At 45.4% G+C, this 19637-nt stretch overlaps 2 protein-coding genes across 2 annotated transcripts in view; both read left to right on the forward strand.

Annotated features, from left to right (window-relative positions):
• Positions 1-16782, forward strand: part of LOC140069232 (NACHT, LRR and PYD domains-containing protein 3-like) — a 67604-nt gene extending 50822 nt beyond the window's left edge. Inside the window, exons 4-5 of the mRNA XM_072114691.1 lie at positions 11104-11169; positions 15952-16782. Of these exons, the coding sequence (XP_071970792.1) occupies positions 11104-11169; positions 15952-16655 (770 nt within the window). The 3' untranslated portion in view covers positions 16656-16782. The remainder of the gene's footprint in view (positions 1-11103; positions 11170-15951) is intronic.
• The window catches only part of LOC140069209 (NACHT, LRR and PYD domains-containing protein 6-like), a 225304-nt gene that overhangs the window by 197878 nt on the left and 7789 nt on the right, over positions 1-19637 (forward strand). The gene's annotated exons all lie outside the window — the stretch shown is intronic.

A 19637-nucleotide genomic window follows, 5' to 3' on the forward strand; every position in this document is an offset into this window, starting at 1 on the left:
CTGCACTATATATAGGTGGGAATGTATTGTGGTAGTGATGTACATACCTCCGCCATTCTCCTCTGTACCGCTCCGGAACTTATTAGAGCGTCTATCAGCATTACCTGATGCCCCTTTGCTCATAATGGGCGATTTTAATCAAGTTATGGACAGTGAGATGGATAGGTTCACAGACGCTGGTGGGCAAAGACGTGGTATGACATCCCTGGGGAGATGGTGCACGGAAATTGGGCTCCATGACCTGTGGCGGGAAAGGAACCTGGAAGTAAGACAGTATTCATGTAGGTCATCTACGCATGAGTCATTGTCCCGCATTGATATGATACTGGGATCTGATGGAGTGATTCCTGTGGTGCTGGATATTGAATACCAGCCGAGAATGTTATCCGACCATTCGGCCCTAGTGCTGAAAGTGGGGTGTGGGTGGAGGGATGGGCAAAGACAGTGTGGTTGGCGTTTGAATGCCTTTTGGCTGAAACTGATAGATGGGGGAGTAACGAAACATCACCTGAGAGAGTATATTGAGTTTAATAAGGGGTCGGTACCGGGAGTTATTCTATGGGATGCTGTAAAGATGGAATTGAGAAACATTATAGGAAGAGAGATCAAAAAAGTGAAGACCAGGTCTAGGCAGATAGGGGCTGACTTAAGGGAAAAAGTGGTAAGGGCGGAGGAGAACTATATCAGGGCCAATACTCATGAGGCAGAAAGGGTATGGGTAGATGCGCAGGACCAGTTAACAACTCACATGCTCCAGCAGGCAGATAATAAGCGGATGTTCTTAAAAGAACAATTTTATGCGGAAGGGGAACAAACTGGGAGGTTGCTAGCCAAAATGGCACGGGCAAGGACAGAAAGAGCATATGTTTATGGCCTCAGGGAGGAAAGCGGGAACCTGGTAGAAGGAACAGAAGGGGTTCTAAGAGTTTTTGCGGATTTCTATAAGACATTATATACTACTAGAGCAGATTATACCACAGAACAATTGGAGAGTTTTCTAGGAGAGATCCGTATGCCACTCTTGAGCCCGGAGGCACGGGAGCTCTTGGAGGGACCCATTACACTGGAGGACCTGGAGCAAGCAGTCGCGGGCATGGCAAATGAAAAAGCCCCTGGCATGGATGGGTTGCCGACTGAGATCCTGAAGGAATATGGGGATGTTTTGTTACCACAGTGGTGGGAAACTCTGAAAGAATGTTTTGATACTGGGAGACTGCCGGCCTCATGTTATGAAGCTGCAATTGTAGTGATCCCTAAGGAGGGGAAAGATGCACAGTTGCCAGATTCTTATAGGCCCATATCGCTCCTCACGTCTGATATTAAAGTGCTGGCAAAGGTGTTGGCCACTAGACTGAGTTCAGTGGTGGGCTCAGTAGTGCACAGTGACCAGTCTGGATTTATCCCATCTAAGTCCACCGCCATTAATCTTAGAAGGTTGTATCTTAACTTGCAAGCTACAACGGCGGATAGAGAACATGCGGCAGTGGTTTCTTTAGACGCCACAAAAGCCTTTGACTGTGTAGAGTGGGGTTACTTGTGGGCTGTGCTTAAGAAATTGGGGTTTAGCCCTAATTTTATTAAATGGGTGCAGTTGATGTATGCAGCGCCATCAGCTAGACTGAGAGTGAACGGGGGATGGTCGGATAGATTCTATTTACAGCGGGGCACAAGACAAGGGTGTCCGCTCTCACCACTGCTGTTTGCCCTTGCAATAGAGCCGTTAGCATGTGTGGTCCGGCAGCATCAGGATATAAAGGGATTCCAGTATAATGGAGGGGAGGAACGTATAGCCCTATATGCAGATGATGTACTGCTATTCCTCTCAGACGCAAGGCAGGCAATACCGGTGGTGGAGAATATTTTCGCTAGATTTGGGGACTACTCAGGACTGCGTATTAACTGGGCGAAGTCTGCAGTGATGCCTCTGACTCCTAGTGCCCATACACAGGTACAGGGGGGAGAAATACCGGTGGTGGATACATTCACTTATCTGGGACTACAGATTACCCGAACGGTTACGGACTTTATTGATTTAAATCTGGCACCTCTCCTACAAGAAATGCGAGCCCGTATAGTGATTTGGAATAAACTACCTCTGTCTGCACTAGGCCGTGCTAACCTGGTAAAAATGGTTCTGATGCCCCAACTTTTGTACGCTTTACATAATGCCCCAGTGTGGATTCCTAAATATTGGTTCCGTAGGTTCCACAGCCTGTTCAGGGATTTAGTATGGAAGAAGGGAATCCCAAGGATTCGGCTAGAAAAGCTACAGATGCCAAAAGATAAGGGGGGTCTGGCACTCCCTAATGCTTGGGTTTATTATTTGGCTGCGCAGTGCCAACAATTTGGGGGATGGGATCTGACGGGGAGCACTTCTTACTGCCCAAGAGTGGTAAAGCATTATTTGGAAACCCAGGAACCAATGGCAGCGTTGGAAGCGGGATTTTTGGGCAGGGGAGTGCGTAATTGTCCGACCCTGCGACTTATGCAAAAGGTATGGGCACTTAATGGCAGTGGGTCCTTGGACTAAGTTTACACCCTTGTGGAATAACCCTTATCTGGGAGAGGTGTACATGTTGGAAGACATGCAAAGATGGAGGAGAAAGGGGGTTGTATACCTATATCAGTTGTATGAAGCTGAAGTGCTTAAGTCATTTCAGCAATTGACGGAGGAATTTGGGGTTAGTAGAGCTATGTTTTTTCAATTTTTGCAAATCAGACATGCGATCCAGGCACAGTTTGGAGATCAGAATATAGAGTTCTCTATTGGAGTCCTTACAGGGGTTGTAAAAGCGGAAAATATGCGGGGCCTGATATCCTTGGTATACAGAGTGATTCTCGATAAGGTGCTGGGAGATCAGATGGCTGATACCCGGAGGAAATGGGAGGTGCAGATGGGAAACCTTACAGACGAGGAATGGGGGGAAGTGTTGGAGTCACCCTCCCTATTATCATTGAATGTGGCACGTAGGAGATCGCAATTATTCCTTATACATAAGGTGTACCGTACTCCGGCTGTGCTGCAAAGGATGGGGCTGCGGGGAGACTCGTACTGCCCGAAATGTCGGGAGGAGGGTGCGGATGATATGCACATGTTCTGGAGGTGTTCCAAGCTACAACCCCTGTGGGAAAGGGCGGGTAGACTGATACACAAGGTGTTTTCAGTTAACGTGCCTATCGAACCCAAAGTGTGCGTGTTGGGTTGTGTAGGGGAATTAGACATAACTAGGCCAGAACAATTAGCGGTAGCCAAAATTCTTTACCACGTACGGAAATCGATTGCCAAGCATTGGCTGGATGAGGAGCCGCCGGCTCTTGCGGAAGTGAAGAAAATGCTAAACAACACGATTAAGCTTGAAATGAATGTGTATAGGAAGAGAGGGGCGTGTAAGAAATTTGAAAAACAATGGAGTAAGTGGATTGAGTGTCCAGAACTGGCCTCACCGCAGTTACTGCAGAGTTGGGAACGTTGGCAATCTGTAGGGTTGCTAGGAATATGAGTAGGATAGCATGGGTGCTAGGTGCCTCTAGAGAAGGAATTATTATGCCAATGAAAGGAGAAGCTCAGATCAAGGGGGCAGGGGGGTGGGGGGTTTGGTGTTGGGGTTTGTTATGTATGTATTAAGCATATCTGTTAATGTTATGATACATCACTATGTGGAATGTGCAAATGTATATGCTTTATTCTGTGCTTCAAAGCATAAATAAAAGTTTTTCTGGTTAAAAAAAAAAAATCATAGCAAAGACGTTGGCCAGACGACTTAAGAAGGTAATTGGTAATTGGTATTATTCACGAGGACCAGAGGGGGTTTGTCCCAGGCAGGAAAGTGAGCGACTGTCTGAACAGATTGTTTGTCTCGGTACCCAATGCAGTAAGCACAGTGACAGAATTTGGTCAATTTTCAGGTTTAGAGATTAACTGGAGTAAGTCAGGTCTGATGCCACTGGATGGGAATAAGATAGTAGAGCTAGAATCTGGAATTAAAATGAACAGCCAGGAATCGCTGAAATATCTCGGGACCGTAATCTCAGCAAAAGTAATAATAATTCTTTATATAGCGCACACAGATTACGCAGCGCTGCACAGAGCTTGTCAAATTGGTCCCTGTCCCCATGGGGCTCACAATCTAAACAACCTAACAGTATGTTTTGGAGTGTGGGAGGAAACCGGAGTACCCACGCAAACACGGAGAGAACATACAAACTCTTTGCAGATGTTGACCTGAGTGGGATTCGAACCCAGGACCCCAGCGCTGCAAGGCAGAAGTGCTACTCACTCAGCCACCGTGCAAGAATATGAACTATTAAATCTGAAACCTCTAGTCAACTCAGTTAGAAGTAGGGTTCATACCTGGGATAAACTACCTCTCTCCTTTGCGGATAGATAGATATAAAAATGGTCCTGCTAGCACAAATTTTGTTTTTTTTGACATCGTGGCCAATCTGGATTGATAATTCTTTCTTTAAAGCAATGGAAGCTCTCCTTAATGAATTAATTTGTGGGAGGAAGAGAGCTAGAATCAAAATTAGTTACTTATACAGACCCTCAGGAGAAGGGGGGTTGGGATACCCTTTCTGCAGGGCTATTTCCTTGCGGCCCAGATGTCCCGTATAGTAGGATGGAAGGACAGGGACGAACCAGTGAAAAGTTGGATAATGGAAGATGGGAAAGCTCCTACTGTGTACGAAGCACTGGAGAGGGGGGAAGTGGAGAAAAAGAAGAATTTAAATACAAGTATGGAGGCCGTTCATAAAGGATGGAGTCAGGTGAAGAAAATAATTCATATGGATGGTATTATAGAAGATACTCCTTTGTGGCATAATCCCCTCTTTCCAGAGCTTGGGAACCTCCCAGATCCCATTTTCTGGGAAAATAGAGGGGTGCGCCTTTTTTCTCAGATACTGGATAAAGGGGTAGTGGTAAGTTTTTCTTCACTTAAAACAAAAGTGGGTTTGAATAATGGAGACTTTTTGAGATATTCACAGTTAGCACATGCAATTATAGCAATAAGGAGGCGGAGAAGTATAGAATTAGAGTCACATCCATGTATAGACTTTATTAAAAACACTAAAAAGGAAAAGGGTTTGGTTGCTGGGGTTTATAGATTATTGATTAAAGGTATGTTCTTAGGGGTTAAACATAAGTCACAAGAACACTGGGAAAAGGAGATAGGACAGATAACACGGCATGAGTGGGAGGGGGTTTATAGGAATGTGAAGGTAGGATCTATTAGTGAAAATCACAGAGTTATCCAGACAAAGGTATTGTATAGACCAGTGGTGGCGAACCTATGGCACTGGTGCCAGCGGCGGCACTCTGAGCCCCCTCTGTGGGCACCCGGTCCATCACCCCAGCATAAACTTCACCATTCAGGACTCAAAGTATCTTCCTATAGAATCTTCCTACAATGATAGGCAAATTTGCCCTCCTCCTTTCAACTGGGTTGGTGTCTTTAGGAGGCTGAACAATTGAAATTTGTCAAAGATCAAGGAGAAATACATTACTGCTTAAATTGCTGTGCTGGCACTTTGCAATAAATAAGTGGCTTTTGGTTGAAGTTTGGGCACTCAGGCTCTAAAAGGTTCGCCATCACTGGTATAGACTATACTACTCTCCAGATGTGCTGTACAAGATGAAAGTGAAGAGTTCATCTAAATGTTTCAAATGTGGAATAGAGGAGGCCGACTTTCTTCATACAATCTGGGCGTGCCCCAGACTTAAAGGTTTCTGGGATGGTTTATACCGGCAGATAAATAAAATTTTAGAGCGGCCACTGACCCCCTCGATTAGTGTGGCAGTTATGGGACTGTTTGGGATTAGCGATAAAGTGAAGCAAAAAGAGAGGCTATTGGTATTAAAGCTCATGACAATAGCGAAGGTCCTTATAGTTCGAGAATGGGGAAGTAGTAGGATTCCTAATGTGAACCAATGGTTCGCTCTTACACAAAACATATATCTACTTTACATTTTCATAATTTTTGAAATGTCTGGATAATTTATTTTGATGTCACGCGGCTACAAATCGAATAGCGATTTTCTGTATTTTCAGAATTTACTCTTTTGCGGATAAATACTGATTTGAATGAAATTTTACATATTTAACATCAAAACTCCCCCTATATAATCAACCCATTTTCAAATCTGCCCCCTCAAACTATCAGAAACAGCTTTTAGGAAGATTGTTAACCCCTTGAGATCTTCATAGTAATTACATCAAAATGAAGGTGAAATTTAGAATGGTAAAATTTTGTCGGTTATACGCTCATTTAGCCCTAAAACTTACACATTTCCAAAAGATAAAAATACAAAACCCACCATACAATTTGTTCTGCAGTTTCTCCCGAGTGCAGAGACCCCCCTCAATTCTGTACTGAATTTTTTCCTTTTTTTTTTTTTGTGTTCACTGTATAGACTAATAATCATATTGGGGGTCATTTACTAAGGGCCCGATTCGCGTTTTCCCGACGTGTTACCCGAATATTTCCGATTTGCGCCGCTTGTACATGAATTGCCCCGGGTTTTTGGCGCACGGGATCGGATTGTGGCGCATCGGGGCCGGCATGCGCGCGACAGAAATCGGGGGGCGTGGCCGAACGAAAACCCGACGTATTCGGAAAAACCGCCGCATTTAAAAACCGAAAATGTGTCGCTTGAGGACCGCTTACCTTCACCTGGTCCAGCTCGGTGCATTCCGGCGCGATGAGTTGACTTTCAGCGCAGCAGCGCCACCTGGTGGACGGCGGAAGAACTACTTTATTAAATCCCGGCCGGACCCGAATCCAGAGCGGAGAAGCCGCCGCTGGAACGCGAATGGACCGGGTAAGTAAATTTGCCCCATTATCTTTATTCTATGGGTCATTACGATTACGGGGATACCAAACATGAATATTTTTTCTTACATTTTACTAAATTTGTCAAATAAAACCCTAATGTGGGGAAAAAGTTATAATTTTTGCATTGCCATCTTCCAAGTGGCATAACATTTTTAATTTTTTGGCTATGGAGCTGGTTGATGGCTTGTTTTTTGTTGTACTTTTCAACTGTATCATTCTGAAGTATATGTTTTTTTGATCACTTTTTATTGCATTTTTTGTGGGATTGAATAGGTAAAAATCATAATTTTTGGAGGGATTTTAGCATTTTTTTTTTTATCAAAAGGGTTCAATAATAATTTACTTTTATTCTACGGGTTGTAATGGACGCGGTGATACTATATATGTGGGGCTTTTGTTATGATTTTGGCTTTTTTTGTGTTATATGTCTCTTTATATGTTATGGGGCTTATGGGCATTTTTATTGATTTATTACTTTATTTTTTTATTGAAAAACATTATTTTTTTTACTTTTTTACTACTTCCACCCTGGGACATGAACAAGCAATCATCTGATTGCTTGTTCATGGTACTACTAATGTATTGCAGGGTATTAGCAGTGTCAGCCTATGCACATGCATAGGCTGACACTGTGCCTTTAAGATGACGCCATCTTGCTGGCAGTGCCTGCAGGCTGTGCTGGGGACCAGATCGGACCCCAGCACTGCCATGGCAACGATCAGCGCCCACCAAAAACTATTCGGGGGAGGGGGGCGATCGGGGGGGAAAGACCCGAAGAGGCATGTTAAATGCGCTGACCACAGCATTTAACAGGTTAAACAGGTGTAACCCTGTGTTTCCCAATGCCGGACCACAGGACACGGACCACAGGACACGGACCACAGGACACGGACCACAGGAGGCATCTGGAAACGCACAGGAAACGGGACCTTGGGATACACACAGGAGGCTTTCACCTCAGTTGCCTCTTCTTGCGTCTCCTCCAATTCATCTTGGTGACGGGACACCTGAGGAGGAAAGCAGAAACAGGACAAACCTCGATAAGGTGCTTGGACCTGGCAGGGAACAAGCCGAGGATACACTGGAGAGTCTTTTGGCCAATGGATGGATAACTTGCAAAGAGTCCTCAACAAGCAGTAAGGCCGGAGGCTGAAATGGCTCTTGGAAGACCGGAGCAGCACTGGGAAGCTGCGGAGGCAGGAGCAGTTCTTGGAAAGCAGAGACAGCTTTGGAGAGTTGCAGAGGTCGGAGCCGGTCTTGGCACATTGGAGAGTGGAGCGGCACTTGGCACACTGGAGCGGCTTCTTGGAAGACCGGAGACTCTGGAGCGGCTTCTGGGGGAGCCGGAGACTCTGGAGCGGCTTCTGGGAGAGCCGGAGACTCTGGAGCGGCTTCTGGGAGAGCCGGAGACTCTGGAGCGGCTTCTGGGAGAGCCGGAGACTCTGGAGCGGCTTCTGGGAGAGCCGGAGACTCTGGAGCGGCTTCTGGGAGAGCCGGAGACTCTGGAGCGGCTTCTGGGAGAGCCGGAGACTCTGGAGCGGCTTCTGGGAGAGCCGGAGACTCTGGAGCGGCTTCTGGGAGAGCCGGAGACTCTGGAGCGGCTTCTGGGAGAGCCGGAGACTCTGGTAGCTTTTCGAACACCGGAGCCAAGTGAGGCCGACATGGAAGCCGGGCTTGAAACTGCTTCGAGTCAGGCAGCTGTTGAAGCAAGGCGGCAGGCTGGGGAGGCTTTAGGGAAAGCGAAGCTTGCATTTGCAGGGAGTCAAGCAGCTGTAGAAGCACGGTGGCCACTCTGCTTAATTGTCTTTCCCGAAAAAAGAGCTGCCGGGACTGGTGGGCAACTACTCATCTTTGCTGTTGTTGTCCTTTCACGTTTCCCTGCTTCCTCCTCTTGGCTGTTGTTGTTCTCTCACGTTTCCCTGCTTCCTCCTCTTGGCTGTTGTTGTCTCTCTCACGTTGCCCTGCTTCCTCCTCTTGGCTGTTGTTGTCTCTCTCACATTGTTCTGCTTCCTCCTCTTGGCTGTTGTTGTTCTCTCACGTTTCCCTGCTTCCTCCTCTTGGCTGTTGTTGTTCTCTCACGTTTCCCTGCTTCCTGCTCTTGGCTGTTGTTGTCTCTCTCACGTTGCCCTGCTTCCTCCTCTTGGCTGGTGTTGACCCCTCACGTTGCCCTGCTTCCTCCTCTTGGCTGTTGTTGTCCCCTCACGTTGCCCTGCTTCCTCCTCTTGGCTGTTGTTGTTCCCTCACGTTGCCCTGCTTCCTCCTCTTGGCTGTTGTTGTCCCCTCGCGTTGCCCTGCTTTCTCTTGGCTGTTGTTGTCCTCTCACGTTGCTCTGCTTCCTCCTCTTGGCTGTTGTTGTCCTCTCACGTTGCTCTGCTTCCTCCTCTTGGATGTTGTTGTCCCCTCGCGTTGCCCTGCTTCCTCTTGGCTGTTGTTGTCCTCTCACGTTGCTCTGCTTCCTCCTCTTGGCTGTTGTTGTCCTCTCACGTTGCTCTGCTTCCTCCTCTTGGCTGTTGTCGTCCTCTCACGTGTCCTGCTTCCTCCTCTTGGCTGTTGTTGTCCTCACGTTGTCCTGCTTCCTCCTCTTGGCTGTTGTTGTCTCTCTCGCGTTGCCCTGCTTCCTCCTCTTGGCTGTTGTTGTCCTCTAACGTTGTCCTGCTTCCTCCTCTTGTCTGTTGTTGTCCTCTCACGTTGCCCTGCTTCCTCCTCTTGGCTGTTGTTGTCTCTCTCTCGTTGCCCTGCTTCCTCCTCTTGGCTGTTGTCCTCTCATGTTGCCCTGCTTCCTCCTCTTGGCTGTTGTCCTCTCATGTTGTCCTGCTTCCTCCTCTTGGCTGTTGTTGTCCTCTCACGTTGCCCTGCTCTCTCCTCTTGGCTGTTGTTGTCCTCTCACGTTGCCCTGCTTCCTCCTCTTGGCTGTTGTTGTCCTCTCACGTTGTCCTGCTTCCTCCTCTTGGCTGGTGTTGTCCTCTCACGTTGCCCTGCTTCCTCCTCTTGGCTGGTGTTGTCCTCTCACGTTGTCCTGCTTCCTCCTCTTGGCTGGTGTTGTCCTCTCTCGTTGCCCTGCTTCCTCCTCTTGGCTGGTGTTGTCCTCTCTCGTTGCCCTGCTTCCTCCTCTTGGCTGTTGTTGTCTCTCTCACGTTGCCCTGCTTCCTCCTCTTGGCTGGTGTTGTCCTCTCTCGTTGCCCTGCTTCCTCCTCTTGGCTGGTGTTGTCCTCTCACGTTGTCCTGCTTCCTCCTCTTGGCTGGTGTTGTCCTCTCACGTTGCCCTGCTTCCTCCTCTTGGCTGGTGTTGTCCTCTCACGTTGTCCTGCTTACTCTTCTTGGCTGTTGTTGTCCTCTCACGTTGTCCTGCTTCCTCCTCTTAGCTGTTGTTGTCTCTCTCACGTTGTCCTGCTTCCTCCTCTTGGCTGGTGTTGTCCTCTCACGTTGTCCTGCTTCCTCCTCTTGGCTGTTGTTGTCCTCTCACGTTGTCCTGCTTCCTCCTCTTGGCGGTTGTCGTCCTCTCACGTTGTCCTGCTTCCTCCTCTTGGCTGTTGTTGTCCTCTAGGTCCTCGGGTACACAAACCGACTCCTGATGAAAAGCTGTAAGTGACTATTACTGCAGTTTGTCCATCCACTCCCTGCACAGCCTGGAAGGTGTCTGGTCCCTATACATTAGCAGGCACTGACTTCTCCACTCATCAGTAGTAACTACTGTCAGGGCCATTTGGGACACTAAACAATCTACCGATACTTATGGACCAGTGGTTTAGTGTCCCAAATGACACTTTATTTGTTGCTTTCTGCCCGTAACAAACCTTTATACTCATCTCAGCCAGGGAAGCTCCACACCATGCTTAGTGTAGCCATGAGGCAAAATGGTTCTTCAGGGGGAATCTTGTTTCCTATAGAAAACTCTTATTATATTATATTGAGCTGCTTTAACTCCTCCAAGTCATTCTGTGTTCCTGCCATTTATATGTAGGTGGTTTATACTTGGGGCGGAGGGGGACAGGGGTTTGTGAGGTCCAGAAACTTCTATATAAATCCATCAGTGTTAGGTTTTCTACAGATTGTTGATATAATTTCTGGCCTCTACCTATTGCTAGGTACGTGTAGATTAATTCTGATCCATCTACTGGTTTTATCTGGTCCAATCTCTGGCTCCTGGGATTGTTCTCAGCTTTATCTTTATGACCATTGTCCATATCCCTGTATAATCTCACATGTATATTATATCTGTACATCCAGCACTGATCTACATACTATAAAATCCTACAAATTTCTTATTAGGTGAGGATCTGCCGGGAGAAATCCTACTGGATGAGGAAGGACACCACCTACCCCTAGATCTGAGAGGTAAGTGCACTGTTAGGTCTGCTCTCAAGTCGACCATTACAGACTTGTACTGTATGGAAGTCTAATTCTTAAATAGTTCTCGTCCCAGTAGCTATTAGTTATAGTGATGACCCCCAGTAGCTATTATTCACAGTGATACCCACTGTGGCCACCATTAAACCCCCAGTAGCCAATAGTCATAGCGATCCCCACAGTAATAATCCCACTAGCCAGTAGTCACAGTGTCGGACCTTTTATAGTAAGTGATGGCCCCCAGTAGCCAACAGCCACAGGGATGGCCCCCAGTAGCCAACAGCCACAGGGATGGCCCCCAGTAGCCAACAGCCACAGGGATGGCCCCCAGTAGCCAACAGCCACAGTTTGTATGCAAACGAATATGTAAATGTATTTGGGCCAGCTAGTGTATTTTAAAACGCTAACATGTGACACCACCCTGAGGCCTCTTGATGTATCTGTTGGGCAAAGCAGTCGCCGGGTAAAACGTTGCCAAGTCCAACCTGGTGTAGTTTTGCGTAAAAACCAGCAAACAAGTTTGCAGGCTTTTCAAAAGAATTTAGGTGCGCGCCTCTACAGCCCTTCACGACCACATGTCAAACTCCCTCCCCCCCCAGCCTGTGAACCCTCTTTATATACCTGCAACCTGTTGCATGTTCAGTCCTTAAGAGGTTAAATACTGATTCCTGGAAGTAAAACAGTCTGGCAGATAACAAGCTTCAGGCCCCTTCACACGTTTCTTGTGTTTTAATTCCATGTGCAAAGGCAAAAGGGAGGGGCTCATTCCAGAACACAAGCGTTTCAGTAGAAACACATTTGTGTTCTGGCTATGCCCCTCCCTTTTGTGGTTTCCAATGCAGTTAAAACGCATCAAAATAACTAAGTGTGAATGGGCCAGTATTCTGCAGGACTGTTGTACACGTCCCCAATCACTTCTATGGACTCATGCACATGGCTGTGAATTTCATAGCCCTGTGTATGAGGCGACTGCCTGAGCTGCAAATGACAGAGCAGGTCCTAACCATGTTCGCAGTTCAGGCTATTATTATGTACTTACATCCCAATGTCAAACAATGTCCAAACAACGATCCATGGGACCATTATTTTCATCCCAAGAACTGCACAAGTGTATTATCCAGGAAGCCTGAGGCTGCCTTCACATTTTGGGGCTCATTTACTACGGGTCGCGCTGTACACTTTGGTTGGACAATGCACATACTTCGTGGCTAAAACATCTTGGACAGGTATTTAAGAAGTGTCTGCCCTGGGATAGCGGTGCATGCAACCCTTGTGTGATGCAGCTGCACTAGTCTCCATGCGACACAACTTAGGGGGCGGGCTGTCAGACGATCCGACTGATTCGGACCAAGTGCCGTATTTAACTTTTAAATTGTGTTGCACTCCGTATGTTAAAGATGCACCACAAAAAAGTTGCTGGACTCCGTCTGACCTGAGCGGGAAGCGACACATTCATGATATCAGACGCACGATCTTGGTGATTAGCTGCATACAGCATTATAGCCGGACAATGCACTTTCAGTGAACTCGAGTGACCTAGTAAGTAAATGTGCCCCATTATGTTTTCTTTGTTGCATTCTGTTGGGTTCCAATGCAATTAGAGGTTTGTGTGTCTTTCAAAAACATAAAACAAAAGCAAAAAGGCAACATCTCAATGTTGTGTTTTTGCTTTAATTTTGTATTTTTAAAAGGCAAACCTCTAAATGCATCGCTACAAAATGGCAAAACGACATGCATTTAACCCCTACGGGACGCAGCCTCTTTTGGCCTTAAGGACGCGGCCCCATTCTTCAAATCTGACCTGTGTCACTATAAGTGGTTATAGTTTTGGAACGCTATGAGATATCCAGGGGATTTTGAGATTGTTTTCTCGTGACACATTGTACTTCAAATTAGTTTAAAAATTTGGATGAAATCTTTTGTGTTTAGTTATGAAAAAAACAAAATTTGGCAAAAATTTGGAAAAATTCTTTATTTTCAACGTTCTAAATTCTCTACTTTTGATGCAGATAGTCATAGCTCCCAAATAAATTCATAACTTACATTTCCCAAATGTCTGCTTTATGTTGGAAGGTTTTTTAAGATTCCACATATTTTAGTAGAATGTTATGAGGCTCAGAATTTAGGTATCATTTTTCACATTTTTTGTAAAATCACCAAAACCTGTATTTAGATGGACCTGCTCAACTTCTAATTGACACTGAGAGGCCTAAATAATAGCGAGACTCGTAAATTACCCCATTGTGGAAACTACACACCCCAACGTATGAAAAACCACTTTTAAGAAGTTTGTTAACGCTTTACGTGTTTTATAGGGGTTAAAACAAAATGGAGGTGCAGTCTCCAAATTGTAATATTTTTTCACAATACACCCATTTTGGGTGGAAAATTAAACATTTACAATGGATTAAATGAATAAAGGCTCCACAAAGTTTGTTACCCAATCTCTCCCGAGTACACGGATACCCCATATGTGGTGGTAACCTGCTGTATGGGCGCACGGCCGGGCATAGAAGGGAAGGAGGCGCCATCCAGAGCAGATTTGCTGTCACATTGCACAGGCTATAATTTTTTTCTTTTTTTTATTGTGGACCTATAGGGGCTTATTTCTTTTGCCACATGAGATGCACTTTTCTGGTACGTAATTTGGGGGAATCTATAGGCTAATTGGTGATATTTTATTAACTCTTTGTTGGTGGAGGAAATGAAAATCATCACTTTTCAGGAAGATTTTTATGGGTTTTTTTTTTTGGCTGTTTACCATACCATAAAAATAGTATATTATTTTTATTCTATGGGTCGCCACGATTACAAAAAGACCTCATTTATATAGATTTTTTATTTTTTTCCCATTTTTACTGCATAAAAAGTAATTTGGCAAAAATGTTGTTAATTTTAGCATCACCGTCTTTCATATGCATAACTTTTTTATTTTTCGCCTCACAAATCTGTTTAAGGGCTTATTTTTTGCGAGAAGGATTGTTCTTTTTAGTGGTCTTATTTTAGAGTGCATAACACTTTTTAAATCCCTTTTTAGAGCATTTTTATAGGGTATTAATTGAAAATGATCTTTTTTCTGGAGCTTTTTTTTGTTTTGTTTTTTACGGGGTTCACTTTGCGGATCTAATAACGATTCTGTTTTATTATACAGATTGTTACGGACGCAGGGATACCAAATATGTGGGGGTTTTGTGTATTTTATTCAATTGTACTGAATAAAAACCAATTTGGAGAAAATCTTGTTCATTTTAGCATCACCATTTTTTCATATGCATAACTTTTTTATTTTTCGTCTGACAAATCTTGTTAGGGGCTTATTTTTTGCGAGAAGAGTTGTTCTTTTTAGTGGGCTTATTTTGGAGTGCATAACATTTTTTAAATTACTTTTTAGAGCATTTTTTTATAGGGTATTAATTAAAAATTATCTTTTTTCGGAACGTTTTTGCGTTTTTTTTCTACGGCATGTACCGTGCAGGTCCAGTAACGATTCTGTTTTATTATACAGATTGTTACGGACGCGGCAATACCAAATATGCGGGGTTTTTTGTGTTTTTGTGTTTTTTATACTTTATTAAGTGTTTTTATGGGAAAGTGACATTTTAGGGGCTTATATTTTTATGTATTTATTTTTTATTTATTATAATGTGTAGTGTTAAGTGTTTTTGCATATTTTTACTTATACATACTTGAACTTGAACCAGTGATGCTCTGATCACTGGTTTAAGTTCAATACACTGCTCTACAATACTATTTTATTGTAGAGCAGTGTAAACTGTCTGAGCAAGCTTGCGCATGCTCAGACACTTTACAGTCAGACCCGGAAGGGGTCTGGCTGCCATGGAGACCGGGCAGCTCCGGGGCACATGCCAGTCCTCGGAGCTGCCCAGAAGTGGATCGGATCCCCCGGTAAGCGGCACGGGGGATCCGATCCACAGCGCAAACACCCTTACACGCCGCGGTTATGTTTGACCGCGGCGTGTAAGGGGTTAACACCCGCGATCGGAGCCGGCTCCGATCGCGGGTGTTAGCGCAGGCTGTCAGCTGTACTAGACAGCTGACAGCCGCTGCTTCTGGTACCGGCTCCGTTCGTGAGCCGGTGCCAGAAGCAGGACGTTATAGAACGTCCCCGTGCGCTAAGCATCTAGCCCCGGGGACGTACTATAACGTCCTGGTGCGCCTAGGGGTTAAATGGAAGAGAAACAGGATCCTCAAACACAATGGGGCTCATTTACTAAGGGCTTTGCACCACACTATAGTCCGGTGAAGTGTCTGCGCTGCGATTGTGGCGCAGGCGATCCTTTTGTGGTGCAGCTGCGCTGCTTCCATGTGACACAAATTAGGGGGCGTGGCATCAGACAGTCTGACTGATTTGGACTGAGCACCTTATTTGACTTTTAAATTTTGTTGCATGCTCTATGTTAAAGTCGCACCACAAAAAAGATGGTGAACTCTGATGGACCTGAGCGGGGAAGCGACACATTGATAATTTCAGGCACACGATCTGCATGCAGCATAATAGACGCACAATGCACTTTCAGTGAACTCGAGTGACCTGGTAAGTAAATGTGCCCCAATGTGTGAACACAGCCACAGGCTGCATTCACACCTTGCATTTGCATCACGTTTAGAAACACAATGAAAATATACATGGGGTGGTTTGCCTGTTTCATTGAAGCAGTAGCTGGGCCTCCCAAATATATTTACTGGTGGACCCTAGGCCCCAACCCTGCAGCCACTTATCATCTCCTTTATTTTCTGTTGTTTCCATAGAAATCCAGAACCAGCACAAGAAACATTTATATGAGAAAACTGAGAATCTGATAGAGAATAAACCTCCGAGATGTAACCAGGAGGAGGAGAGTTTTCCCTTCTGCACACGTTATGTGACCCTCATCATTGCCTCCACTCATCACTTTAGGGAACGCTCTGAGAATGAGCTCATAGCGACCGGGGCAAGACATGAGGAATATGTAAGGATAAAACATCATGAATTACAACGTATTTCCCCCAACAAGATGTTCCGCTGGTGCCACCGGTCCAGACTGGTACCACATATGGTGCTGGTGAGCGGAGTGCCCGGGGTAGGGAAGACCACGCTGATGCAGAAGATTGTCTATGACTGGGTGAAGGGGGATCTCTATCAAAGATTCTCTTTTGTCTTCTTCTTCAAATTCCGGGAACTGAACAGATGGGATAAGGTTAGTCTGGAGACCCTGATCCTTCATCATTACCCATATCTGTGGCAGCAGCTCGAGAACATCCTACAAGATCCAGAGAAACTTCTCTTTATATTTGATGGATTAGATGAAAGCAATCAGACAATGGATTTCACATCCCGTCACTTGTGCTCCGACCCTAAAGAGCCGGAACGTTGTGGTCACATTGTGGTCAGTTTGGTGGGAAAGTCTCTTCTTAATGGTTGTTCTGTTCTGATGACCAGTCGCCCGAACCAGACTGGCATCAATGGATTGTAGGGATTTCCAGCGAATGGTAGAAATCAGTGGATTCTTCACAGAAGAAAGAAAGATTTACTTTGACAATTTCTTCCGTGACCCTGAACTGGCAGAAAAGGCTTTTACCTATGTGAGGCAGAATGACACATTGTACACGTTCTGTTACCTCCCGTCCTACTGCTGGATCATCTGTACAGTATTATCCAGGAGCTTCCAGACCACAAGTAGTGACCAGCAGGTCTCATTATTACCCAGAACCGTGACCCAGCTCTTTGCCATATTTGTCGCCAACATCCTGTCCAATCACAGCCTGGAGAAAAGTGGCGCCCAGAAGCTCCTGCAGTCCATGGGATGGATGGCAGAACATGGGGTCATGAATCACACGATTATATTTGATGATCGGGATCTGGAATCTTTCCATGTGGACAATAAGTCAAAGCTCTTATCAAGTTTTCTGATGGAATCGGAGGAACCTGTGTCCTATTCCTTCTTACATCTCACTGTCCAGGAATTCTTCTCTGCCTTTGTGCATTATGCCGATTATTCTCCTGAGAAGTTACAGGAATCACTAGAGAAAGCCAAATCCTATCCTGATGGACGAGGTGAGATGTTCCTGCGCTTCCTGTGTGGTCTATCAGATGCCACCACCAGGTCACTACTAACCGGATACCTGGACACACCAGCAGCTCAGGCCTCCAGAGACGTCATCACTTGGCTGAAGAACTTCATGGCAGGAGGAGGAGAAGAAGGAGGAGAGAGGCTGGAGGCTGGAGAAGAAGAGAGGCTGGAGGAAAGTGAAAACAAGAAGCAACTTCTCAGGACGTTCTTCTATCTGTTTGAGACCCGGAATAAGGTTCTGGTGCAGGAATCATTACAATCACACAGAACATTGGACCTTTCTTATGTGCCCTTGTCGGCTCTAGACTGCACCGTGTTATCATTCATCATGGAGTGCTGCTCACATATAGAAGGTCTCCATCTATCTGGATGCTCTATAGACCCTGAGGGATTAGAGAGACTTGCACCAGGATTACAAAACCTCCGGGATCTGAGGTATAAATCATCCGGATTATTATTACACCGGGATCCACAGTAGCCAATAGTAATAGTAGTAATGGTTGTGATATTACTAATCGGGGGCACTAAGGGGACACTGTACCAGAGTACCTAATCCTATCATGTGACACAGTCTGCTGAGCTGTGTATCTAATCCTATCCTGTGTGATACTGCTGAGCTGTGTATCTAATCCTATCATGTGTGATACTGTCTGCTGAGCTGTGTATCTAATCCTATCCTGTGTGATACTGTCTGCTGAGCTGTGTATCTAATCCTATCCTGTGTGATACTGTCTGCTGAGCTGTGTATCTAATCCTATCCCGTGTGATACTGCTGAGCTGTGTATCTAATCCTATCCCGTGTGATACTGCTGAGCTGTGTATCTAATCCTCTCCTGTGTGATACTGCTGAGCTGTGTATCTAATGCTATCCCGTGTGATACTGTCTGCTGAGATATGTATCTAATCAGAGGTCGCTCAAACGCCTCACCAGGCATCATAGGCGCATTATCGGGCGCCATTACTCCCCAAAATAAAAGGCAAGCGTAAAAATAAGCTTGTCAATGATCCCCTGTAGTGCACTTCACCTGGGACTGAACAGAGAGAATCTGTAGATGTGAGCATACACTTAGAATGTAAGCAGAAGTGGTCCCAGAGTCATCCGTTTTTTCCCCCCTATTTGCAAAGGAATAAAGTCAGTAGCTTGTCCAAAAGTTTTGAAGGTCATATGGTAGAGTAAAGCCCCTTTCCAATAGAGTTCTATGGAAAACACGCAGGAATAACATATATACACTCCATACTGTGCAGTCATATAGATATACGCATCCCATATTGTGCACTGATATAGCTATACGCATCCCATACTGTGCACTGATATAGATATACACCCCCCATACTGTGAACTGATATAGATATACACCCCCCCATATTGTGCACTGATATAGATATACACCCCCCCATACTGTGCACTGATATAGATATACACCCCCCCATACTGTGAACTGATATAGATATACACCCCCCATACTGTGAACTGATATAGATATACACCCGACATACTGTGCACTGATATAGATATACACCCCCCATACTGTGAACTGATATAGATATACACCCGCCATACTGTGCACTGATATAGATATACGCATCCCATACTGTGCACTGATATAGATATACACCCGCCATACTGTGCACTGATATAGATATACACCCCCCATACTGTGAACTGATATAGATATACACCCCCCCATACTGTGCACTGATATAGATATACACCCCCCATACTGTGCACTGATATAGATATACACCCCCGCCATACTGTGCACTGATATAGATATACACCCGCCATACTGTGCACTGATATAGATATATGCATCCAATACTCTGCACTGATATACATATACACCCCCCATACTGTGAACTGATAAAGATATACACCCCCCCATACTGTGCACTGATATAGATATACACCCCCCCATACTCTGCACTGATATACATATACACCCCCCATACTCTGCACTGATATACATATACACCCCCCATACTGTGAACTGATATACATATACACCCCCCATACTGTGCACTGATATAGATATACACCCCCCCATACTGTGCACTGATATAGATATACAACTCCCCATACTGTGCACTGATATAGATATACACCCCCCCATACTGTGCACTGATATAGATATACACCCGCCATACTGTGCACTCATATAGATATACTCCCCCCATACTGTGAACTGATATAGATATACACCCGCCATACTGTGCACTGATATAGATGTACACCCCCCCCATACTGTGCACTGATATAGATATACACCCGCGGCATACTGTGCACTGATATAGATATACTCCCCCCATACTGTGAACTGATATAGATATACACCCGCCATACTGTGCACTGATATAGATATACACCCCCCATACTGTGAACTGATA

Source organism: Engystomops pustulosus, chromosome 7, assembly GCF_040894005.1.
Source record: "Engystomops pustulosus chromosome 7, aEngPut4.maternal, whole genome shotgun sequence".
In the NCBI taxonomy this organism is placed as follows: domain Eukaryota; kingdom Metazoa; phylum Chordata; class Amphibia; order Anura; family Leptodactylidae; genus Engystomops; species Engystomops pustulosus.